The sequence below is a fragment of the Leucopleurus acutus genome (assembly GCF_964270905.1).
Source record: "Leucopleurus acutus genome assembly, chromosome: 3".
NCBI classification, from domain to species: Eukaryota; Metazoa; Chordata; class Mammalia; order Artiodactyla; family Delphinidae; genus Leucopleurus; species Leucopleurus acutus.
Genome location: NC_139145.1, coordinates 170,240,903 through 170,267,867, shown reverse-complemented (window position 1 = coordinate 170,267,867; position 26,965 = coordinate 170,240,903). Strand labels below are relative to the sequence as shown.

At 43.2% G+C, this 26,965-nt stretch overlaps 1 protein-coding gene across 1 annotated transcript in view; it reads left to right on the top strand.

Annotated features, from left to right (window-relative positions):
- Positions 1-26,965, top strand: part of ADCY2 (adenylate cyclase 2) — a gene marked incomplete at both ends in the record, with an annotated part of 432,098 nt that overhangs the window by 650 nt on the left and 404,483 nt on the right. The window contains one exon of the mRNA XM_082836187.1: positions 18,603-18,800. Coding sequence (XP_082692313.1) covers positions 18,603-18,800 — 198 coding nt within the window. The remainder of the gene's footprint in view (positions 1-18,602; positions 18,801-26,965) is intronic.

Genomic DNA, 26,965 nt, shown 5'->3' with positions numbered 1-26,965 from the left:
TCGGGAAAGTGGTGAATGGAGAGGAGAAATGAAAACAAGTATTTTATTATACATATTTGCCTTTAAATCTGTATGGCTTAGTCCCATAGACAGGGCGAGATGGGGTGTTGACCTGTTGTGAGTCTTCAGCCTCCAAGTGTGTAAGTAACAAGCATCCGTGAACCGTTGATTTCCTATTTCTAGAGAGGTAGTTAGTCGTGTTTACTTGTTTTGCACAGGTTTTTAAACTGGATTTCATCACTGGGAGCGTAATGCAACTCCACAGCTGATGTCAATTTTGCCAATTTATATTTTTCGAGTAGAAATCCTTGGCTCACTCCCGTAAGCGGTGAGGGGAAATCTGTAGATGGCGGTAAGCTTCCTGTTACTGATCTTTCTGTTGGTGTGGTTCAAACTTTTGCACCGCCTGTGATATGTATGTGCAGATCGAGTGCCAGGCATTGATTAATCAGTGAGATATTTTTGGTCAGTGGTTGATCTGGGGATGTCTGCATCGAATGATGTCTTTTTAGCTTAGAATATAAACATACACCTATATTCATGTCCTTGGAGCAAAGGTGTGGGTGTTTGCTTTATTTCAACACGTGTGCAAAATAGCTGTCCTTGGTTTTTGGCAATTTATTCTTCATATCCTGAGCCAGATGGTGCTCAAATATTATGCATGGGAAAACTTATCTGGGTTCTTTAAAAAAAATGAAGTTTTCTTTTTCCCCACACTAGTCAAGAGGTGTTGTCTTCTGCTGGAATTCAATGAGATAAGAATAGAAATTAGAAAGTAAATAGAACATCACGATGCCACCGATCACAACTGGGTCTTTTGTTATACAACATAGAGCAGAGAGCACCTTAATTCTGTATTCTGGGTGTGAGTTCAAGGCAGTCTTCACACCCTTGTTACCATTCTGGAATGCTCCCTGGAATGGCATCTTTGTCTCTTCTCACCACTTTATAGGGCCAAAGAGGACCTGGTGAGAGACTTCTTCTCAGTCTCATTGGCAAGCAGGGTCTCTAAAAGCATCTCCTTCTCATTTCCATTCTTGCAGGGAAGAAAACACATCCCTTTTCCTCTGGAAAAAGCAGCCAGGGCATTGCTACTTGTGATTCTGTTGAATCTGTAATTCAAACCCGTTCTGGCTGGTTCTCTTCCAAATGGAAAAGAAGGAGCAGGTGATGGCCTATTTATAGCACCATTAATATATTTAAAGACAAATGTGAAGTTCATGCTCCCCTACACACACCACTTTGTTTGCTATCATACAGATCTCTAACTTCTTAAACCTTGATCTACATAGATGTTCTTGAATGGGTCGTCAGGGATTCAGCACAGTCAGCTGAAAGCTCCCTTCTCTAATTTGTCTTTGATCTTTGTGTTTCTTTACCCAGTTCCTTTATGTTCCATTTCACGTGGTGCAAATGCTGGAGTGGTATCTTTTTAAAAAGCTTATTCAGGCATCTTTACTTTTCTTGATAAATCAATCATTCCCACACTCTCCTGGCATTCAGCTAAATCACTTTAAGTACAAAGCAGGCATTTCCCATGGCATGGCTGTAGCCCAGGGTGAGGTCCAGAGATGGTGGAATGGATCCTGTCCTTTGCTCTACCTAAACCATGCTCTGACTACTTTGTAAATCCTTCTAGGTGATGAGCTGTGCAGAAATGTTCCAGAATCAGGAAGGGTGATGTGGTCTGGTGGAAAGGCTACCTTCAAGTGGGCACTGGGGCTACTTACTGGGCCTGGCATTGGGAAATGCATGGGAGGAATGGGCACTGTCCTCTGCAACTTGACCTTAGGAAGTACTGGCACAGTTCTGAGATCTGGACAGCTCATTTCTATTTTGCTTTTAGTAATAGCGTAAACAGCAGTTCCACTTTACAAAAAATGTTCTCCATCCATGTAGTCAAAGATGGCTAGGTTAGGAGCATTGGAAGATGGGACAGAGTTAACATGGAGTCATGTGCACACAGAGTGGGGTGAATTCATTTTTCAGACTGACCAGAACTTGGCTTCCCAGAAATCTACACTGGGAGACAGAAATAGCTGCCTGGGGCCTGCCCAGGTTTCCACCTTCCTGCGCTTTACTGGAATCACTAGGACAGATTCTTCTTTCCTTTGAATCTGCCTGATTTTGATTTCCACTAGACTTCCATCAGTTCTTGTAGTAGAAAAAGTCTGGTAACTTTCTTAATGCATATCCATAGTTTTCTGGAACATTTGAATCACAAGATGATCCTGATAGTATTCAAGTACATAGTGATTTTTTGGTATATGTAATTGCCTTTGTGTGAAGTGACTTGAAATATCTTTTAAAAAGAAAAAAAGTAAGCTTTGTCTTGACTTAGTATTTCCCTAATTGGCATTATTCACAATCTGCTTTCACTTAATTTCAGTCTATGGTCAATCTATGCGTCTGCATCATTGATCATGAAGATAAGGTAATCTGCAAAGTATTTTTATTATATTTTAAAAAGTAAATTCTGAATTGAAACTTTACTATCTTGCTTAACTATTTTCTACATAAAAAGTGATTAAATAGGTTTAATCCCATATTTGTTAAGAAATATCAAGACGAAACAAATAGCACATATGATAGCATGTCTTGAATTTTAATATCTTGTTTAATAATAGGAAAAATATTTTCTGTTGCTTATGATGGAAGTTTTTGATGATCGTATTGGGCATGGTGAACAAAATTAAATTACCCTCTGGCATGAGAAAACTTGGAACTAATAAGACCAAACTTTAAGTTCTAGGTCTTATGAGGTAGCTTCATTTTCCAGGACTGGTTCTTATTACTAAATGCATGAAAACCTCATCTCAGAATCAAATCCTCTCTCATTTATTATGTCCAAAATCAGCCAACTTTTCTCAAAATTTGCCCGTCGTGGTTAGGAAAGGCTGACATAAATTTTTTAGTTTGTCAAATACCAGCTAGCTCCAGCCAGATTTGTTTTGGTTAAAATTTATGATTAGGGATGGTCAATATTTCAACTGGAATGGAAAAATTTCATTCCCATAAATTTTAAATAGTCAGATATTGCAATAAAATAGTTTTTTTTGTTTTTTTTACCATTTGTTTTTTAGTTTGGTAATATCCAAATGAGTATATACTTTTATCAGTATTACATATGTAATATGTAAGATTTTGACAGAATATGATCTACCTTCTTGCTTTTACTGTGATTCGATGTTCTAGATATTTCAAACAATGACCGTAAGTACTTCATTACAAATCAGTTTTCCAGCATCAGGTGTTTTTTCTAGGGGCAGATATATGAGTGTTTCTTTTCTCTATACATGGAGAAAGAATCCTAATTTTTCCGAAACGAATAAGTGAATCCAATCATTGTAGAAGCAAATTGGCTTTACTATTCCAGACATTATTTCAGTGCCCCTAGCGGGTGGAAGGATCAATGGGGAGAAGTCTTTTCTTGGGGAGTGGAAGGCTGGAGAAGGCAGATAAATACGTCTGACATCTCCTCTAACGAGCAGGCAATTCTCTGCATACTTTCTCTAGTCTCTTAATTCTGGGGGTGGAGGGGTAGTGCATGCTTTTAGGAATTGGAGTGGAGGTAGCTAAAGATCTGTCTTTCTGTGAATTTCTCTGTATGTGCAGGAGAATCTTACTTGGCAGGTGTTTGTAATTTGCAACCAGTAATTCAATAAGTCACTTTAATTATGATTTAACTGTGGTATAAACAAACGACAATGAAAACCTGTAGTTTTCTGCAGGAAAGATGGTTGCAGTTTAGAGGCCTAGCAAGAAAGGATTTGGAAGCATCCTTTGGATATTAAAGTGCATAATTAAATATATGCACGGTACCTTGCCTTCTCCATTTAAAAAAGGCAGAGTGTAATGGTTAAGAGCATCTGTGTGTGTTGGCATTTTGACTTTGTCCCTTTCCATCTCTGTGACCTTGGGCAAATTGTTCAACTCCTCTATGCCCCAGTTTTCTTGTTTGTAAAATGAAATGGTACCTGCCTTCTAAGGTGATGGTCCCAATCAGTACACGTGAAGCACTTAGAAGAATGTCTGGCACAGAGTATGCCCTCAGGAACTGTTGTCACTGGGTCTTCTGTAGTTGCATTTTCATTGTTGCTGTGAAAAACATGTAGTCACATAGTATTAGAGCTGGAAGAGCGCTCATGCTACAGAGGAGGAAACTGAAACCCAAAGGCGGTGGCTCTTGTCTTTAAGGGTGCAGTTGTGGTGCTGGGTGTCTGACTCTGCCTGGGTGAACTAGGCTGGTGATCACTGCAGATCTAGAATCCCCAGCTCTGGTCCTAGCACAGCAGCAGTTTTCTTGTTTGAAATTTCATGCTGATAGGAAAGTCCTCAAGCTTCATTCTGTGGATGGGGTTACATTTCCATTTTTTTCTCTTTTAATGTTAAAGAACTGTAGGGATGCTTCCCCACGATTAACTCATTGAGGTAGACTTCATTTATTTCCTTTATGCTGAGTGTTCCCAGGGTTTTCCCATTAAGCAGCAGGTGCATTTGCAACTTTGCTTTCGTTGGCCAAGTCCCCGGCATGAATACTGTGGCCTGTAAAATCCATTCCTGTGGAGCTCTGTGTGAAACTTACTGGTATTTTTTAACTTAAACATTCTATTTAAAAAATAATAATGCTGTTAGAGCTGATCTGTTACTTTGGTAAAAGTGTCTTATGATTCTATTAATTACTTTGATCTGTTTGTTCAGGAATTGCTAGTGATGGGACAGTCAGGGCTAGGTGCTTGTGCATAATCCGCTGGTACCCCAGTTCCTTCTATAACTCGATGTTGACATCAGTACGGTCCACTGGACTTCACTCATTCTTCCCTCACTGATATTCACGGAGTGCCTGCTGGGGCCCACACTGGGATGGGCATCCCTCTGGGTGGCACTCCATCCAGAAGCAGCTCACCTTCGACACGCTGCCACTTACCTGTCCATACTAGGGTGGTCTGTTAGCCTGGACGCCATGAGCTCAGAGTGTCTGCATCTGGTCCTTTTTAGCTTTGCTCTCTCCTCCACTGCTTCCCCTCTCCTCGAAGCCTCCCCCTCCCCGTGCTGCTTATCCAAGTTCAAGCTCTCCTTCCTGAGCTTAAACAGGTCAGCCTGTGCTGTGCATTCCTATCTGTATTGGTTGCTGCCTCTGATGCCTGCAAAGCTCATTTGTGACATGAAATAATTTACCCACTCCATGACTGTCATCTGATGTGCAGAATAGTTTTGTCAGTTCGTCTTGTCTCCTCAACTAATTGTTAGTTTTTTCAGGGAAGAAACTTAGCACCCCCATATTTAATACAGTGCTAACCAGATCGCAGGGGCTTAACTAACATGGATAATTTAGGGGGTAGATGCATTTTTCCTTAGCTGCTGTCATTCCCACTGTGTAGCCTCTTGTAAAGAGCATAAAACTGTCACTAGACGTGGATCTGGTCTCAATATTGCCACTTAGTGTTCCTGACAAATTAATTTATCTGCTGTGGACTAAAATGAATAACACAACCAGGCTCAGGGAGCTCTTTTGGGAACTAAGTAAGATGGATCCTGTGGACATTTAGCACAGAGCTGGGCACATGTCGTACCCAAAACAAATGTAGGTCATTTTTATTATTATACTTGGAGCACACAGGGTTTTCCTTGACAAGGTCCCCTGTAGATGTATTTCAGGCTGACAACTAAATGAGTACTAGAATTTTTAAACCTGGGTATGAAAGAACAGGGGATGTTTTTCTATTTATGTGATAAGTATGAATATAGCTTTGAGGTACTTAAAAAAAAGATGGAGAAGCATAGATAGTTTAATTAAAGTCATATTGTGACAGAAGTTACCGTTCTCTAGCACTAAAATTCTGCCAAATTGACACTGCTATTGGCCTTCATATTTTTTTCAATTTTGTTAGCTTTGGATAATGTTATATAATGTAAAATGAACAAGAGTGATAAGACAATATTTACCAGGCAATTCCCTGGTGTCAAACTAGGAAATAGATACACATCTGGCAATGCTGGTTTGCAGCCACCAGGTGCGTTTGGGGGGAGGGAAAAGGATTGTTGAGTCAGCTTGTGTGTTTGATCCATATGGCCAAATTAAGACTTTGCTAATGTTGCTTCAATGCCCTATTTGTATAAAGATACAATAAAGATCACAAAGAAGGGAACCGGGAGAGGTTTGGAGGAAGACTTCATTCATTCATCTGTTGCTGGCAACGTTACAAATAATCATTTTTGCTCCCTCTTTTCACTTAGGCTTATGCTTCCATCCCCAGGTGCCACCTTCAGGTGAGAGAGAGTGATGGGCAGAGTTATGAGATACTCAGCCTAAAAAACTCCATGAGCAGCTCTGCCAACTAGTTTTCTGACTCTGCCCAGGGCTGTAGAACGACAGTGCCAAGACAGAAAGAACGAGAATACAGACCTGGGTCACCACCATTAGGAATGCATAAGGCCAATTGTATCTCAGAGTCGAACCAAGTCACTTTTTGCTTGAAAGGGAAAATTTCAATATTCAATGTTTAATTGAATATTTTATTCAATTAAAATCTATTGAATAATTTATTGCTTTTGAAACATACAAACATAAAGTACAATGGCTTCTTTTTAGAACGTTGAAATTCTTGAGAAGACTTCTCAAGATGATGCTTATTGTCTGAGAGAATCTTATGAATAAATCAAGTGTCTAGGGTAACCACCCTACAGCAGGTTCCTGGTGGAGACGATGGCAGACCAGCACCATGGTGATGGGAGCCCTGACTGCAGGGTTTTGGGATTAGAATTTCTACCCAATTTCCACCAGTGTCCTTTATCATCCCTCAGATGTAGTGATGCTGGGATATTACAGCCAGGACGGGCCAGAGCTCATAGGTGCTGGCTTCCATTCCATGCTTACCCCAAATGCTGAATTATTGCGTGTGTTTTTAATGTACTGTATTATTTTTTAAGCTCTATAAAAAAAAGGGAAAATAATTAAGATTTCTAGCTACTAGTGAGCTGTGCATATGATGAAGGAAAGGAAGTTTTAGACTGGTGCATTAGTAGAACTAATAAAGCTATGTGATGTTACAAATTCAGAGGATAAGGAGATCAGATGAATAAAAATGAAAGAAATAATGAAGAAATGTTAACATAGTTCACACATATGATTGATCTGACACCTAATCCTCTCCCATTATTGGCTTGCAGTTAATTCAAACACATAACATCCATATTCTTCGGAATTGGACTTTAGGTGCACAGAATGGGATTTATCATTTGATTAATTTGATTAATCTTTGATTCTTGAGCTCCATCCTCATTTATATCTATTTGGCTTGCTTGTTTATTTACACTAAAATTAAACATCCACGAACCCAGTCCAAACTAGAATATCCCCAATAATGTATTTCAGTCTACACTGCACCTCTCCCATTCCCTTACCTACCCTCAGAAGTAAACTTCATTTGCACTTTTTGTTTGTCATTCTCTTGCTTTTCTTTTTGTTCATTTTATCATACATACCCTATATATATCATGCGGTATATGTGTGGTATAAAGTGGTGATTGAGGTCCATTTACATATTTTTTTTCTTGTGGAGAATCAATTTTTACTGATTCATTTCAGTTACTTCTTTCCCCAAATATGTTATAAATCAAAATTGCATATATGAGTCGTTTGTTATGGGCTATCTTTTCTCTTCCATTGGTTAAATTTTGTTCTTTTTTTTTTTTTTGCGGTATGCGGGCCTCTCACTGTTGTGGCCTCTCCCGTTGCGGAGAACAGGCTCCAGATGCGCAGGCTCAGCAGCCATGGCTCATGGGCCTAGCCGCTCCGCGGCATGTGGGATCTTCCCGGACTGGGACATGAACCCGTGTCCCCTGCATCGGCAGGCGGACTCTCAACCACTGCGCCACCAGGGAAGCCCTTTGTTCTTTCTTAATACACACATACACGGAGTTTAATTACTAAGCTTTATAATACATATTTATATTGGGCAAGGGAAGTAATATTCAGCTCTTTGAAAAGTTTCTTGGTTATTATTGAATTTTTGTTCTTCCATATAAATTTTACAATCAACTTATTTTAACCTCAGTATGAAAAAACTCAAGTGGGATTTTGTTAGTGTTATATTTAATCTATTGATTCATTGCTGATAATTGATATTTTATGATATTAAATTTTTCTATCCATGAACATGGGCTATCTCTCCATTTATGTGCTTCAGTAATGTTTTACAATTTTGTATAGGCTGTTCTTACTCCTGAGTACCAAAAGATATTTTGTATTTTATTGCTTACTGTAAATGATGTTTTAAAAATTATGAATTTCTACTCTTTTGTTGATGATGTAAAAGAATATAATTTTGGATATTATTTTATAGCTACACAACTTATCATATCCTTTTTATTACTGGTAACTGAAATGCAGATTCTTTCAGGTTCTCTACATAGACAATCATATCATCTGCAAATAATGAGAGTTTTATTTCCTTTTGTCCAATCCTAAGGCATTTCATTTCTTTTTCTTGTATTATTGTACTGGCTAGAAACTCTAATGTGTTATTGACAGAACTTGTGATTGAGGGTATCCTTACCCTTTTCCCTAGTGTTAAATAGAATTCCTTCATAGTTTATCCACTTAGGATCATGTTGGTTACAGATTTTTATAGATATCCTTTGAGATTCCCTTTTGTTCTAATTTATAAAAAAAGTTTAAACGTGATTGGGTGTTGAGTTTTACCAAATTGAGATAATTATAGGATTTTTTGTTGTTTTTTAATGTCAAAGTAATGGATAATAATTTTCTATTATTGAACAATTTTTATATTCCTGATACAAACACAGTTTTTATGATATCTCTTATAAAATGTTGGATATGAAGTACTAACATTTTGTTTAAGATTTTTGCAAGCATATTCTTTGGTGAAATGAGTTTGGAATTTTTCTTTATCAAATTGTCATTTTTCTTTTATAAGTTTTTCTGGTCTTATAAAATAAATCACGGAATATGCCTTCATTTTTAGTTTTCTAAAAGTTTTCATTATGTTAGAGTTGATAGAATTTGCTTAGAAAACCACATGGGTTTGTTGCTTTCTTTGTAGAGAGATTTTTTAAATTTCTGCTTCAGTATCTTTGATAGTAATAGGATTATAGTATTTCTAACTTTACTTCTCAAGTCAGTTTCAATAAGACTTTTCTAGGAATCTTTGCATTTTGTCCCAGTTCTCAAGTTTAATGGCATGTATGTGATAATACTGTTCTCATTTTTACACTTTACATATACTATATCTTTGGGTTTTATTTATAGTTTTATTTTTAGGTGCTTTCTTTTTTTACTTAATCTCATCAGATGTATGTTTTGTCTTAACATACATTAAGACAAAACATTTGCATTTTTGCTTTCTATCTTTATTACCTCTTGTGTCAATCAGAACATATTAGAATATGCTATGGAAACAAACAACTCCAAAATCTTAATAGCTTAACACAGTAAAGGTTGATATTTTGTTCAGGCTGCACAGTAAATTTGAGTCAGCAGAGGAATTCTCTCACACCAGTCACTCAGAGATTTAGAATGAAGGAAGTTGCATCCTACAGTATCCTTCTTTCCTTGATTGCTACACTAGGGAGGGAAAGAGTGCTTCACTCTCTGGCAATTGACATCTTCCACATGGAAGTGACACATCACTTTTATTCATTTTTCATTGACCAAGTAAGTATCCTAGTTATCTTTTGCTGCATAAAACCCCCCAGAAAACTTAGCAGTTGAAAACATCAACATCATTTATTTTCCTCCTGAATCAGCAACTTGGGCAGGTTTGGCAATGGCAGCTCATCCTTGCCCCATGTGTCAATTGGGATGGCTTAAAGGCTGAGAACTGGAGTCCTTAGAGGCTTACTCACTTACATGTCTAGTGGTCATTGCTGGCTGGTAGCTGAAACTCAACTGGGACTGTTGGCTGGAACACCTTCACATGCCTCTCCACATGGTTACTTGACTTCTTCACAGTATAGTTGCTGGGTTCCAAGAATGACCATCCTCTAAGAATCAAGTAGAAGTGCATGGCATCCTTATAATCCTGTCTCTGAAGTCAGATAACACCACTTCCATCATGGTCACAAAGAACTGCCCAGGTTCAGTTGAGGAGGGCATAGAACCTCACTCGATGAGAGGAGTGCCAGTCACATATGGGTTGGGATATATTATGGTCCCCATTCGTGGGAAATACAGTCTACCACAGTACCTTATATAGCACATCAAATTCCCATATGCCTACAAGGAGGATGCATCAGTTAGCTTGTTCTGCGTAACAAACCGCCTCCAGAATTAACAGATTGGAATAACTATTTTATTTAGCTCACAATTCTGTGGGTCATCTCTTTGTTCTAGCTATTCAATTGATCTCTGCTGGTCTATCTCTTGTTTGTGTAGTCCGCTGGCAGCTGGTGGGTCATTTGGTAGCTGGATCATCTAAGGCGTCCTCATTGACATATGAGGCCAGCTGGCAGGCTGTCAGCCAGGGATGTTGGGTAGGGTGACAGAGTCACTGGGCTCGTTTAGCAAACTAGCCTGAGCGACTTTGCATGTAGGGTTCTAAAGATCAACGAGGAAGAGGGCAAGCCCCAATACCTAAGTATTTTCACGTCTTTGTTTCATGCAACTGTTGTCAAATTGTCCAAAGAGAGTCACGTGGCCAGGGCCAGAGTCAGTGTAGGAGAGAATTACATAAGGGCTTGGATATAGGGAAGGGAATTAGTGCAGCCAGTTTTGCTGACAAAACCATAACCATAACAGAGAGGTGAACTAGAATGTTTAACAGTGCTATTACTACCACGGTGCATCTACCTGGTCACCAGACATTTAGTTTACTCCTTCCTTAAGAAAATACATACATCCCTTTCTCAAGAGAGACCACTCCAAAGTCCTATCCACTAATGGCAAGAAGCTCAGAGTCTAGGATCTGTGAATGAAGGGCACTCGTTTGTTCAAAGGGAATGCTGAGCAGTCATTTCACATGAAGCCTGAATGTGGCTTCTTTTTTTTTAAATTTTAATTTTGTTGGAGTATAGCTGATTTATAATGTTGTGTTAGTTTCAGGTATACAGCAAAGTAATTCAGATATATATATATATATATATATATATATATATTCATTCTTTTTTAGATTCTTTTCTTGTATAGGTTATTACAGAATATTGAGTAGAGTTCCCTGTGCTATGCAGTAGGTCCTTGTTGGTTATCTATCTTATATATAGTGGTGTATGTGTATTCATCCCAAACTCCTGATTTATCCCTCCTGTGGCTTCTTTTGATCTGGAGACCTGTGGACTAAGAAGATGTTACCAACCATCCACTCAGCCACCCAGCGCACAAAGGATAGCCACAAAACGCTCCCATTATCCCAAGGGAAGAATGACACACGTTCATTAATCTCTGGTCGTACCAATTATAAATTCCCCTGGGCAGACAGTCTGAGGGTCCCTGGCCCTGGGGATGGGGATTGCTTCTTCATTAGATCCAGACTCTTGTCCTGGAAATAGACCCCTGTCTATTATTTCCTGTGACATCTGAACCCTCCACTGGGGAGGTTCTTCCTTATTGGCCATCATTTTGACCACAGCTGGATTGATTTTTGGGGAATATTTCGTTCTTGGGGACTGAGCAATTTTCTCCACCTCTTTCTTGCCATAGATAGAGAACCCCAAATTTCCTTTGTTTAGAACAGCAAAAGTTCACATTGGCATTTCTTTTGGAAACACAGATCTTTCAAAACTTCTTTGAATTCTTCTCTGTTTAATTTCACTCATCTCCCGGTGTCAAAGGTCATGTTCTTTCCAAGGCATACTTCTGTGATTTGCTATATTTCTCTGCCTTTTCGCTCCATCTATCTCTCAGTCTTTCTCTCGCTCCCTCTCTCTATGTCTGTGCATGCTTTGAGCCCATTTGGGAAACACAATTTCTGGCTCTCTTTTCCCTGCGCCTTTTTGTTCAGTTGAAGGAATTTGCTGGCACCAAACTTTTAGTTGGGCTTTAGTCTGAAGCACCTTAATCCATTCCGTCTTCAGTAGTAGGTTTGTTTTTTTTTCTGCATATGGCTGGGTTTTAATCACTCTAGGACCCAAGTTCTGTCATTTACTGGTTCAGACTGAGAAGCATTTTCCTCTTCCTCTGACAAATCCATAGAATTCTGCCTCCCTTTCATCCCTCCTTACAACCAATCAGTTATTTTCTGAGCTTGTATTTTTCTTGTACCTTAACAAATGCAGTGAGCAGCAACACACCCACACTTGTAACATTGTGTTTGATGGCCCTTTCTAGAGTAGGAGTCAAACAAACTCTGGCCTGGGACCAAATCTGACCCACTGCCTATTTTTTCAAATAAAGTTTTATTGGAATATAGCCTGACCATTCGTTTGCCTATGATCTATGACTGTGTTTAAGGTACAGCAGGCTGTGTTTAGTGTGACAGAGACCTTATAGCCAGTGAAGCCTAAAACATTTATGATCTGGCTCTTACAAAAGAAGCTTGCTGAGCCCTGCTGTAGACTTACAATTCTATTAGAGCATCTTTTGCCTTCCAGGACAGGAATATATTCTGACCAAATGTTGGACCGTTGCGTAGCTTGGGTTGCTACTTTTCAGTCTCTGATGATAGTTTCCTTGCTGCTTCTGCCACCTAGCAGCTATCAATGCTGTATATTTTAGGTTTGGGGCAGCACTGTATTTCAGGTACCAATTTTTGTATCAGCAAAGATGTTATAGGTTATGATGAGTTAATAAACCTCCCACACCACGGGTTAATAAACCTCCCACACCAGAGGGTTACTTCTTGCATACACGTCCTGGCCAGTGTGGGCCAGGAGGGAGCTTCTGCTCATCTGGGCTGGGCTGTAGGTGTCCTCCTCATGACAGACGCTTCTGTAATCATTGTACCATGGAGAGAAAGTGCTGTGAGACCTCTCACTGGCATTTACATGCCTCTGCCCAGGAGAGAAACACTTCGCTTCTGTCCACATTATTTTGGCCAAAGCATGGCTACTTGGAACTTCAAAGGAGGTCAGAAAGTACACCCAGAAGGAACCCAGAAGAAGGAAATAGGGAATATTTTGGAAAGTCCCTGACCACCGCATCTTCTTTCTACTTTCTTTGGGTTTCATTCTTTTCCACATTTCTGAAGTGGGATCTTTAATTCACCAGTTTTCAGCTTCCTTTCTTATTATGGAGCTTGGCAGCAACAGGGAGCATTGAGATCAGCAGAGAGTCACTGGGTCAATCAGGACGTGCAGGGATGTGCACCTGCCGAAGGGAGCTCTTTCAGGAAGGAATGTAGTGGGGAGCCTGGTCCGGCTGCTTTGGTCAGATTGCTGCACGTGGAGCAGGGCAGAGCCGGGCAGGCTGGGCCCCTCCAGGCTTCTCCACACGTGTCTCATCCACGTCTGACCCTGCACATCGCCCTTCCTGGGGCTGCTTGGCTTCCACCTCCCAAATCTTGTGTAGGCACCTGCGAGGGCCAGCTTTCACCTGGGAGCATTCCAGGAAGGGGATTCTGGTGGGGACTTGCTCCACTTTCCCCTCCCAGTTCTGGCACAAATTCCTCTTCTGTCCAACTCTAACCAAGAGCCATGGAGGGAAAGGGGCTCTAAGAAATGTGACTCCCAGCAAAGCCAAATTGACAGTAGGACAATTCAGCTCAACTTGTAAGATGAACCATTTCCCTCTGAGCACCACTTTTACTTCACAACACAAGTTTGCTCTTGGGAAGACTTTCAAAATTTTTCACAATTATTTTGCGTTTTACGTTTAGATCTATGATCCATTTTGAGTTGATTTTTGTGAAAGGTGTAAAGTATGTATCTAGATTCATATTTTCGTGTGGGTGTCTATTTAGTTGTTCTATCCTTTCTCCGTTTAATTGTCTTTGCACCTTGGTCAACATCAGCTGACTACATTAACGTGGGTCTTGCCAGTCCGTTGATCTATTTGTCTCTTCTGCATTACCACTCTGTCCTGATTACGGTTGCTTTGTACTGAGTCTTGAAATCAGGCAGTGTGGGTCCTCCAACTTTGTTCTTCTCCTTCAACATCGTGTTGGCTATTCTGGGGCTTTGCCTCTTCGTTTAAACTTCAGAATCCGTGTGTTGATATCTACAAAATTAACTTGCTGTGATTTCGATTGCCATTGCATTGAATCTATAGATTAATTTGGAAAGAACTGACATCTTGACAATACTGTCTTCCTATTTATGTACACGGAATATCTTCCTATTTATTTACATGGAATATTTATTGAGATCATCTTTGATTTACTTCATCATAGTTTTATAGAATATTTTAGTTAGAATTTTTATTTATTCCTTTCACACCTCATGGTAAAATGGAGTATGACTATGTATGTGGGAAAGAATGAAAAAATATATTTTCTATCACGTATCACACACACACAACACACACATATATATTATGTGACACATGTACTTAAAAGCAAATGTGTATCATAGCTAAAGGCTGATTTCTTTTTGCCCAGTGACAACCCTTCAGATTAATTTGTGGTAATCAAATATATAATCATTTAGAATGGAAAATTGGCATCATTTCAATAAGGAATAGTCAGACTAGCATTGGTGGAAAGTACTCAGATATTCAGGAAAGAGGGAGTGATGGTCACCACGATAATAATCTCATTTATGGTGCACCAGTGACGTACTCAACCCCGCCAGCCATGCAGTGTCTGTAGTTCTGTTCATGTGAGGAAACAGGGACTTAGGGAGGTCCCGTGCTCACTCCGAGTTACAGTTAGTGATGGAAATTGGTTTCTACCTTCAGTCTGTCGGACTTCAAAGTACTTCACTAAAATATCCTTTTTATAGAAAAGTATTTTACATTAGACTGTCCTTTACCATCTAAAAGAAGAACAGTACTGTTTGATAAAAAATGAAAAATGCACGTGGAAAAGAATGAACATACAGATAATCTGTTGCTCCATGGAAAAGCCTCCAAGAAGCGAAGCAGTTGTCATATAGTAAATAAAAACGATGGGTGTTTAGGAGGCTTGGCAATTAGAAGCGATCCCAAATTACCCCAGAACGCATTGAACAGGAAAGGATGAAATGGTCCAGGAGAGATAGGAGCCCATTATCATGATAGTAGGTAATACCATGCTCAAGGTCTCTTCTAAAGGCATTTTAGCCCATTTTATTTAGTTTGCATTGTATGATAAATTTAAAAAGTCTTTTTAAAGATATGTCTTAAAGGCATTTTCACACATTTTAGTATTAATAAAGACATTTTAGTACATTTCATTTAGTTTACATAACATGGTAAATTTTTTTTTCCACGAAGGGAGGAGGGGTGAGGATATATAAACATATTTAATTTAGATGGACAATGTTTTCACTGTTTTTGTTCACTTTATTTTGAGCTACTCTATTTGTTTTATACTCTGAATTTTGAAAACTCAACTAGCTCCTAAGGAAGCAGCCATGGGGGAGCTGTAGTGGCTTCATTCATCTTCCTGTCCACTGGGGCCAGAATAAAGGACGGGGGAAGCCCGTGTAATTCAAGGTCTGAGGGTGTTCCGCTGTTTCATTTATTTATTAGCCTTAAGAAAAACGCATGATTCAGATGCGGGGTTAGGAAAGAATGTGGTTTATAAGCTTATACATTCTTAATGAATACTGTTCTGTTTTCTTTCCTTGACAACCTTATAAAAGATTCTGTTTAGTGGAGAAGTCCATATTAAGATGTTTGGAGTTAGACTTCAAAAGGCAAATGCAGAATAAATTGGTGGCTGTTCTGTTTCTGGAAGAGCCCAGATTCTTCAGTGGGCTCAGGTTTTGCAATGGTCAGGGCCACTGGCCTCATGAGCAGTGGCTGACAGTCTTAAGCCGTTGGCCATCTGGGAATCTGGTCCCCCCAACCGAGGCTGGGGACACTGCTTGAAGCTGAGATTCCTTCTCTGGTGTGTGGGATGGACCAGGGAGTGCCGCGCATCTGGTGAGCAGGGGTGCCAGCCCCTCAGATCAGATTACGATGGAGAGACTTAGGGCCTTTGTCCGCCCCCTCCTCCCTAAAAGTATATTCACAATCGTAGTTTATGCTGGGTTAGCATGGAGATGTATGTAATCTTTGAGCTTAGAATCTTGGGTTTTTTGGTTGTTATTGTTCTGATTTTGAACGAAATCAAAACATTTCTGTGGGCCTGTAAAAATATTAGGGGACCCAGGCTCTGTGTCCTCTGTGCCCAGTGAAGAGGTCACCTGAGGCCCACACTAGTCACTTCTCAGTGATCAAGACGCTGATAGTTAAAAAAAAAGAAAAAATATGACATAGAGACTCCAATATTTAAAACCAAAACCTGTGTATCAAGTCTTATTACATAATGTACCCAGCTCAGTAAGGCATTGGGTCTTCAACTGATTACCGTTGGATCTTTTAAAAAGAGAAGCACAGGAAAAGCTCCTACAGGTAGAGTACTTTGTCCCCCTCTTGCTGGAAGGACTCACAATCACAGACTTTCTGTTCCTTTAGCTACTAATTTTCACTAGACAGTCACGCATATTTTCACACCATTTTCAGTCTTTCTGGAGAAATCAGAGCCAATAAAGTCACTGATTGTTTCTCCCTTACTGGGTTAATGAAGTAAGTGAAAAGCCACACCAGGAAAACAGCTGTCCTGGTTGTTTACTGGTTAGCTTTCTGTCCACAGCTCAGTTAACTTCATTTGGGAAGGTTTAAAATAAAATCGGTTTTCACGGCTCCATGTGTGTAGCAAATGTGGTCCCAAATTTGATGTCTTCAGAAGACAGGCTGTCGGGTCCCTGTGTACCTCGGCCCATGGTGCCTACGTGCTGGGGAGCACTGGTGGTTACCTGACACCTTTTTGCAACGATTGGAACATGTGTGTGAGGGTAAGAGTACAATTAGGCACTTAATTGTGGCCAAAAATAGCAATGGCGGGAGATTATAAGAACATCCCTTTGGATCCTTCTGTTTCCTGGCTGTTGTGGAAACAGATTCCTTTGGCCCCTCAAGGACTGGCCACACCTGGTCTAGTGGATCATCTCTGCACAAGCAGGGTGCGGAGCTCTACTGCAGGGGTCTGCAGGAACAGACCGCCCCCAGCTCCCTGAGCTGGAGCCCTGGCTCTCTCCCCATCAGCTCCACAACCCTGGCACCTTCTTTCCGTTCAGGGCCGTGCGTTTCCTCAGCTGTAGAGCAGTGCAGGCACCAGCGCCCACCACCCCCATAGGGCTGTTGCGTTAAAGGGCTTAATGTACCTGAGTGTTTAGCACAAAAATGTAGACATGAGTATTTGCTGTGATTGCCTTTTTTCCGGGTATCACTTGACGCAAATAATTGGGAGAGAGAGGAAGGGGCAATGAAGGCATTGAGGGTGGGCCTGGGTCCCTTTTCTTTCTGCTGGGTGTCAGCCTGGGCCCCATATGGTGGTTTCGCTGATCTGCTTTGCTTCCCGCTCTCCCTGTGGTTATGGCCTGGTATCTGAAGGGGGCACGGGGGGGCATCTCCAGGGTGAAGTTAGAGATGCTCGGGGCACGGAGTGAACCCTGTACCAACCAGAAAAGGTGAAGGCTTCCCCAGGCTCTGGTATTTGAAAGACGCACCCCGTACTTGCCAGATTGTACTGTAACTTTTAATATGCTAAAACCTCAGTGGAAGTTCTTAGGGCCGCGGCCATATGGGTTTTTGATTGAAACTCCTTTGAGTATTTCACCAACTAAATATATGGGGTGAGGATTAAATATCTTAAACAGTGTTCCATCCCATAGTGTGTGCTGTTCAGAGCAAGGTTCCAGCATCATGTTTGGAGAAGCTGAAGCCTAAATTCAGGCTTGGATAATCAAACGAAGTATGATGTCTACTACATTGTGTGAAATTGTAGAGAATTGTAATGGTGTGCCTTTTAGGGGGTGTGTGACTAGAAAGAGATAAATAGAACATAAGTATTAGTGTGCAAGTGTGGATTTTTAAAAAATGCTTTAGTAAGAGGCCAATAATAAATGTCCATTTTCTTTTTGCTACTGGAGCCCAAGAGAGGTGGTGAAGGAAACTAGCAAACTGACACCTTCTTCTAAGTATTTCCCGCTCTCTCATCTTCTAGACCCTTTTCTATTAACCTATGTTCCCGTTAAAACATTAATTGCATAATTAACATAAAAGAAACACTTCTTCCTTGAGAGCCTGAGATAGTTTTTAGGTTTTATTTAAATAAAACATTTCAAATCCATTTGGAGGGCTTAATTTCCTACAGTTGGGGTATTTCTGATCCTCTGGTGCAGGCAGTGAAGTTGGTTGTCTTATTTTATCCGTACCTTCTGTGTTCTTGCATTCACTTTTGAATGAAATCCATTTCTCCATTTACCAGGGAAACTTTGAATTTGATGGCATGGCTGTTTTGCATTATTTAAATATCCAATACTGGGTTATTTATATAGAAAAACTATGGTTATTTAATAAGAAGCTTAAATTTTCAAAAGTTCCAACTGTTTTACTTCTGAAATCCCTTTTAAAACCTGATCTATTTCGACACTGATTAACATTGATAACATCTTGATAACCAGTCATGGGTACCACGGGTTTTCTAAATTGTACCTTTGCAATATTTTTTTTCTCTCCTTAGGAAGTTGAAGACCACGTGGCATTTTTAATAACAGTTCCAACTGCCCTGGCGATTTTCTTTGCTATCTTCATCCTCGTGTGCATCGAGTCCGTGTTTAAGAAGCTGCTCCGCCTTTTCTCCTTGGTGATATGGATTTGTCTCGTGGCCATGGGCTACTTGTTCATGTGTTTTGGAGGCACCGTCTCTCCCTGGGACCAGGTAAGGTGTTGAAATGCTCTTTGTGTTTGTTTTTCTGTGCTTTGATCTGTAACATACCAAGTTCTGTCAACTTGGCCCTAAACTGTAAACAGGAGACCAATAGCTGAGAAGGAAGTCTTCTGAAACAGCTGTCTCAGGCATGTCCCCATAATGAAGTCACTCAGCACCCGTTTGAACTCCTCAGACCTGCTGGCCATCGGGGTGCTGCCTGGGCTCACCTGGTCACGTGTTTCTTCTGATGGCTAAGTCTGCGTTTACACCTCTCACCACTTGGTCTTGGTAGCTCCATTCTCCTCTAACCCCTGAGTTTCCCGTTATTCTGGAATCCCTCTGGGACTGGAGCCTCACTTTGTGCCTCTAAGTCTTCAAAGACTGGTCATTGCCCTTGAACTCTTTCTCAGTGACTGGATCTCCCTTCTTACAGACAGATGGCTGTGATACTGACTTTGTATCAACGTGATAACGTCATAGCAATAGGGAGACCCATAGTTCTTCATGTTGAAACTGGGGAGGCTCTTGACTTAGAAAATGGCTATGTCTGGAGGATGTTAGATCTTCAGGAGAATGTAGTCTAATGGGCTTTTCCCCGTGTACTGCTGCCACAAGGCTGTAGCCTGCTGACTGCTTGGTCAAGTGCTGGGTCGTCCAGGGCACAGATGTGGGCCGCAGATGGGGGTGTGCTAGTTACTAGCTTCAAGTTTGTGATGGAAGTCAAGGGGTTCTGTCACCCTCCAGGGAGAGATGAAACTGAGCACCAAGGGCTGTCCCTGAGTTGGTGGCAACTCAAGAGCCTGGGGTAGGAGAGGAACAGGAACCACAGATGGGTAGAGGAGAGGTCATTAGGACATGAGGCCCAGGGAGGGTGAATTGCTGTGGAGGCCAACGGAGAAGAGAGATTCAAGATGGGAACGCACAAAAGGGTTGACGTGCCTGAGCTGAGAGAGCGCTGGGTGAGCCCAAGGATGAGGTTTCCAGAGAATTCTGTCCCGTGACCTCAGCCAAACCATCATCCTCTTTGGGCCTCGGTTTCTTCTGCAAAGGAAGAGGCTGGACGAAGTGAACTCAGGTTGGTCCCTCTGGCTCTAAAGGATGCTGTGATCGTGAGCACAGGTGGAAACAGTGCCTTTCCTCTCCTGCAGCTCCCCGAAGAGGCCCCAGTGCTCAGGGAAGCTCCCCTGGCCGTCTCCTCATGCCTCCGTTCAAGCCTCTTGCAGGACTGGGCACCCCCCACCCCTGTCTCCACGCTCTGGCCAGCTCCTTCCCCGCCTCTGCTCCCCCCTTTGTCCTTCACACGCCCTCACCCAGCTGCCATCGACGGCACACGTGGCCCGAGGTCCCTCCGCCTTCACACCAGTGCACATGGACAGAAACAGAAAACCGGTTAAGAGCGTCATTTGCTTTCTGTGGCGTGGACCCAGTGGCCTCTCCTAGCACCAGTGCCACCTTGTTTTAACAAAATAGTTTTAGAAGAAGCCTTACTATCTGGAACGGCAGTTTCCTTTTGTTCAGAATTCTCTGAGCTTACTTTTCCATGTGAATTACAGAATCGGTTTGTCATGTTCAGTGAAAGCTCTACTGTTACTTTCATTAACCTCATCGGGCCCCTTCCCAGAGCAGCCTCCCCAGATGTCCAGCTGACACCCCACCGGGCCACCCCCCATCTTTCTTGTTTTTCTGTAGCACTCATGATGATCTACAGCACCTCAGAGCTCGTGACATACCCCTTTCTTTGTTAATCAACTGTCTCCCCTGCAAGAATGTAAACTCCTTCCGGGGTCCGGGGGTGGATTTGACCACCATCAGCTGTTGTGTCTTCGCACCCCTGAGCATTCTCTGCCAGTAGGAGCACCCAGAGCTGCTTGTGCAGTGCTCTCCTTAGTGGATGACTGTAGTTCTTCACTTTCAGATTTGTTGTTGTTGGATTTGTGTGTGCGTGTGTATCCACTTGTTCCGTTTTCACTTATCTGCTGGTTTTATAACATACACTTTGGTTTTATTGCTGCTATCTGCCCGCTTGGACGCGATCTCTCTAAGCATCGTAAACATACCTATCTCGCAGTCATTTTACTTCCATTTTTTCCAGATTGATTCCCCAGGTGTTGAGTTGGTTGGCTCAGTTTCTTGGCATCAGCTTTGACGTTGTTGTTTCCGACCTTAAGTTGAGCTGGGGGTTTTCACCCCCCAATCCGTGATCCCGCCCTAACCCTCATGCCGCCGAGGCCCTGGGCAGAGAGAGCTCCTGCGTGGAGCCTCAGCCCCGTTGATGTGGCAGGTGGCCTGGGCAGGCTTGTAGGAGCACAGCACTGTGTGCCTGGTGCCCAGAAAAGGCCACAGTCGGGCTCGGCGGTTGCGGCTATTTCTGGCCACTGTTTCTAAGCCGGGGGCTTGGCCAGGGTGCACGCCTCATGCTGGAGGGCCGCTCACACCTCTTGCCGGAAGAGGGGCGCTTTGGGCCCTGTGCCTCCACTGGAACTTGAAATCCTGCCCAGAACTCCCGGCTACCCCTGCCCCTTCAGCAGGGGACTTGAAATGTAGTTATTCTGCCAGATTGACCCCAGGTTTACTCTCTGGCGTCTTTTGGTATCAGCACCACAGATGCAGGCCCCTCACTGAACGCTGACCTTCCAGAAGTGTTAGAATAGGCTCAGTGCACTTGAGGAAGTGAGCTCAAGGAATGGTTCCCACTAGAAGGTGTTTCCGTGAACAGTATTATTATGAGGGGATGCAGGAGACCACCTGCTGCACTGACGGGGACAGTCCACACAGGGCCCCTCACCGCTGACGCCAAGGGCAAGTTCAGGGGTCCCAAGGCCACCCTGAGGCTTAGTCGCTTGCTAGAAGGACTCACAGAACTCACTGAAAGCTGTAATACTCCTGGTTATGGTCTCTCACAAAGAAAGAAGGCAGATTAGCATCAGCCAGGGGAAGTATTCAGGAGAACTGCCTGTTCTAAAGCCTCCATGGTTCCCTCCATGGGGAGTCACAGGACAGCCCTGCCCTCCTGGCTACAACAGGTAGTGCTGTGCGTGGGGAATACCGCCTGCCTGCGAGGGTCAGCAGAGCCTTGTGTGTCCGGGGTTTTGACGGGGACTCCTCACGTGCTGCCTGCGTGGCTGACTGTCGGTCTCAGCCTCTCTGTAGACAGAGCTGACACTGCGTGGCCCTGAGCATCCTTCGTGAATCGCATTTGGACAGTCTGCTGGCCAAAGCCCCCAGGCAAACAGAGTCCTATCAGGTGGCGCATTCCTGGGGCCTGGAGCTCCCCTCCCAGGAGCCCAGGGCAAAGGCAGATCTGTCTCTGGGTGAGGCTGGTTCTCCCCTGCACAGGTGGGTCGAGTGTAGATCTCGGCCGTCAACAGCTCCAGTGCAGAACCCAGAATAGAAACAGCCGGTGCGGGCGTCGTCTGGACGGTGCCACCCCTGTTCTGGGTGCTTCCCTTACACAAACCCATCCAATACTCGCGTAGCTCCGTGGGGTGGGCGCCATCGTACCCAGGCTCCCCAAGGGCCCAGGCTTCCACACCACGGGTACCTTGCTCCCGGCCGGGCTGCAGGTGAGCAGGACAGGAGATTTGAACTCGGGGGTCTGATTCCAGAGGCCACTCTGATCCGTGATACCGTGGTTCTCAAGAGGGAGCGATTTCACCCCCAGGGGACGTTCGTCCCTGTCTGGAAACGTCTTTGATTGTCACAGCCTGGTTGGGGGTCATCTAGAGAGTAGAAGCCATAGATGCTGCTCAACGTGCTACAGACACCCTACAATGCACAGATCAGCAGCGTCACCAAGAATTATCCATCCTCAGATGTCTGGAGTGCTGAGTCGGAGAAACTCTGTATTTTAAGATGCTGCCCCTCAATGTTGTCTGTTAAATTTAGACCCAGTTCTCAGAGCCTCAGTAAGTGGAACTGTAGAGTTGCCAGGGCACGACTTAAGAGTGATGGTTCCGTTTTGATCAGGCAAAGATGAGTGATTTCACAGCGTGTATCCTGGAGAAAGTACCCTCAGGTGAAAGGGTGGCAGCTTTGAGATTGGTCACCCGTGTGGTTAGGAAGGGGTCACTGGGGAAATAAGGAAAACACGGAAGACGAAACTTCAGTGCCTTTGCCCTCACAGCCCTGACTGCGTGTGGCGGCCTCTCATCTTAATTCAGCTCAAGACGCCCCCAGCTTGGAGTCTCCTCCTACCCTGTGCTGCCAGCATCCCAACCCAGCTGACATTTGTTCCACACAGCTGCCTCCTGGACAAAAAGTATTTAAAAATGATATTGTGTTGATGGTTCCAAACATTCAGAGGGAAGCCAGGTGATAAATTGCAGAGTCTGGGTCTCCAGCTGTTACAGTGGCAGCGTCTGCATTTTGCAGGGAAATTCTCTGCCTGCTTCTGGCTCCGGCTGACTTGCTGAAAGGCCCGCCCTGTGCTGTGACGAGCTCCCCATTGATCAAAGGTAGAGGGGCAGTTGATGCCCCTTATCTTCTTTTTCTGAATGTTTGAAAATACTTGAACGATTTTGAACTCAGCAGAGGAGGATTCAAGGTGTCTGTTTCCTCTGTTCTGTTAGGTAAAGGAAATGGGATAATTTTTATTTTTTTAAGACACCAGCGGCACTGTGTCTGGGGCCCATAGTCCCCTCTTCTGCACGTGCCCGGGCCACCACACGACATGACAGTGCTTCCTGTCTGAGGGCCTCTGGAACGCAGGGCCTTCCTGATAGGTAAGTCCTGTTGAAAGGCTTAATGGAGGTTGACAAATAGTGTCTCCCAGCTCTGGAGCCCGACATCTGAAGTCAAGATGTGGGCAGGGCCACGTTCCCCCTGAAGGCTCCAGGGCAGGATCCTTCCCTGCATCTTCCAGCCTCATGTGGCTGCCGGTAACCTTGTGTTCCGTGGACTGTAGACACACCTCTGCAACGTCCGTCATCACGTGGCACTTTCCTCCCTGTGTCTCTTCGCTTCTTATAAGGACACCCATCAGACTGGACTTAGGGAACCCCAATGATTTCTTCTTAACTTGACCATGTTTGCAAAGGCCCTGGTTTTAAATAAGGTCACATCACAGGTACTGGGAGTTAGGATTTGAACACATCTTTGGTGGGGGGGACGACACTATTCACCTCATGACAGATGTTATTTCATGGGAAGACAGTGTTGCCTAAGAGGATGCTGTCCTGTTGCAGGAAGCCAGTCCCATCTCAGGGCCTCTGTGATTCTGATATTTCCTTCCCCCTCTTAGATATCCGACAGCTGCTCTTGATGTCGACCTTCACTTAAACCACAAATCCACTTGGGGATTAAATGTATGCGGTGGAGGTTTTTGACCCATTTTCAAACCAGTGTCTGGGAATTAGAAACATTCTTGTGTGTGAATAGCCTGCTGAAATCAACAGAACAGAAGGAGAAAATAACCTGGTGATTGATCCCATTGCCTTGTGAACAAGCAGAGCATCATAAACGAACGTTTGCACATTAGGTTGGTTTACTCTGCCAGTCCGAATAATGGTGCTTCTTTGGGGTTTCTACCTGAGTGACATGATGACACTTTTCTTGCCTGATACATTTCTGTAATGTCTTTGGTTCACTTAGTGCAGCCTAAACATTTAGGTGATGTTTTAATTTATGACTTTCTATCAAGACAAATCCATTCCATCTCAGCTGAAAACCCCTGACTTAGGTCCTTCCCTCTGAGATGAGAAAACGTTGAGAAGGTGGCAGGGCAGGAAGGCAGTCGCCTACGATGGCTGATGTTAGCCTGTAGCCACTGGGTTGGCCAAGTGAGGACCAGAGAGTGAGTCGTATTTGCATTTGATTCCAGAGTTCTGCTTCCCTTGTATTAAGAGCCCACTGACTAGAGTTAAATAAAAACTTCCATGTCTGACAACCCCATTTCCACCTTGGCAGGGAGACCAGGCTGCAGTTACTGTATAGATCTGTTAAATTACCAATGTGAAAGGCTAACATTTTGCTCCAGAAAGAAGAGACTTTCTGTGCCCTATTACCTGAAAGGATGCCAGACATTCACCATGTACCTATGTGTGTTTTCCTACAAAAATAGGACGTCAGTGTTCAAACATCTTTTTTTTTAATTGAAAATGGGTGAGAAAGAAAAGCAAGACCTCTCATAGGTTTTGAAATGGTACAGAGTCAGTTTTCAAGTGCAGTCACTTGGAGAGCTGTTAAAGAATGTATTTACCCCTGGAAGAACCTAGTAGCCTATGAATGAGAGGAGAAATCCAGCCTGTTCCTAAGTATCCAAGAAAGCCATCTCTGTGTGCTTTTGTGTACCAAGGTTGATGTCTTAGGGGACATTTTGGACTTAATATGAAGAAGAACGTATCTGAGAAAAGTTAAAAGTAATATAAAAATTATTTCATTTAACAACAAAGGTGTAGGGGTTTTTTAACCCCCCCTTTTTTTAATAATGGCAAGGAATGTACTGATGAAATGTGACTTTTAAGGAAGTGCAGCACAGCTGGACACAGCCCCAAGTGAAGTTATTTTGAGATCCCCACATATTTCTGGCTGTTGAGCACGGAGGTGGCATTGCTGTATTCTCTCTACTGTTCCTTCCCAGCTGGAGTGTTGTGAAAACCACACAGGCTGTACAGTGAACTGGGGATTTATCACCACCCTCACTGGGGCTTCCCAGCCCTGACCTTGCTTGTAGAGACAAGTCTGCTGTTGTTTCTGGAACAATCTCTGTGTTTCCTCTTCTTTTCTCTCCTCCCGTGCTTTTCTTTAGAGGAGCATGAGCCCTGGTACTTAACATTGGCATCTTCATTAAACTGTTATCTGGCAATGGAAGGGATGCTGCCGTTCTCACCTCTGAGCTTTTGCGGTCCTCCCTCCACCCCATGCCCACATCAACATACATTTTAAAGGCTGGGTGGCCGCGGCCATGGCTCACGGGCCCAGCCTCTCCGCGGCATGTGGGATCTTCCCGGACTGGGGCACGAACCCGTGTCCCCTGCATCGGCAGGCGGACCCTCAACCACTGTGCCATCAGGGAAGCCCTCGGAGGCATTTTTGTTTGCTGCTCTGTTCCCAGTGTGCAGCACAGTGTCACATACATGGGGATCACAACGCAAATACTTGAGGAACTCATTGAACGAGTGCACGCATGACATATCTGTCTGCTCGTTCCCTCATCCTGTAAGGAGAGAAGACACTTCCGCGGTCCTGGTTCTTCCCTGCTCCGGGCACTGTTCAATTACTTTACATACATGCCTTCCTGATCTGTACAACCCTGCGACGTCACTACTATTATTACGTGCAATTTGAAGATGAGAAAACTGAAACCCAGAGAGGTTAAGCAACTTTCCCAAAGTCACACAATTAGGAAGAGAGCCGGAATTTGAACATGACATTCTGGCACTGTGCGTGATCATCACACACCATCTTCCTCTGCGCCTCGGCATTGGTGACTGTGGGGTGTTTCCTGTGGTGCCTCAGCAAATGACAGATTATTATGTGACGAGGAAGGGGGCACCCTGGAGAATTCTGTATTGTTCTGTTACATGTTATTTGGAAAAACTTCATGGGGAGGGAGCTGTTGCTTCAGAGATGCCAAAAAATTGATCGCATCACTGTTCTGAATTGCTAGTGATATTCCCAGTTGGAGGTATTTTCATTCATCAGACGAGTCAGTAAGAGAAACGGGACATTTCGGCCCAAGGAAAAAATGTCTGTGTGTCCATATTAGTCAGCATAATTGTTTGGAAGTCAATGACTGCTTTCATACTGAAATGAACATAACTCCCTTATTAACAGATTCCCTGTAATTACACTTCTTTCTGCTGGTTTTCTCATCTGGGTCTGTCTTAGCATCTGTGTGTGCACCAGTAATCAGTTCCTTTCTTCCCTGTAGGAAAACCCCCTCAGGCTCAAAGGACCATTTGCTGGGATACTGGCTCTTCCAGTAAGGCACTCGTGTCCTAGGGGGTGACCACCATCATAAGGAAGCTGGTCCTGTGTGTGCAGCAGTCAGGGCCTCTGGGGAAGTCAGTGTGTGGTCAGAAGAAGGAATCATGACAGTAGTCTGGAGTTTGTAGTGTTTTCCTGAAAGAGCTGGAACTTTACAAGGGAGGAAAAATGTTCTGTAGGCTTCCAAAACATCTGTTACTGACTCTGTTTAAATGGAGACATTTTTGATGGTGATTATCTTAGGGCTT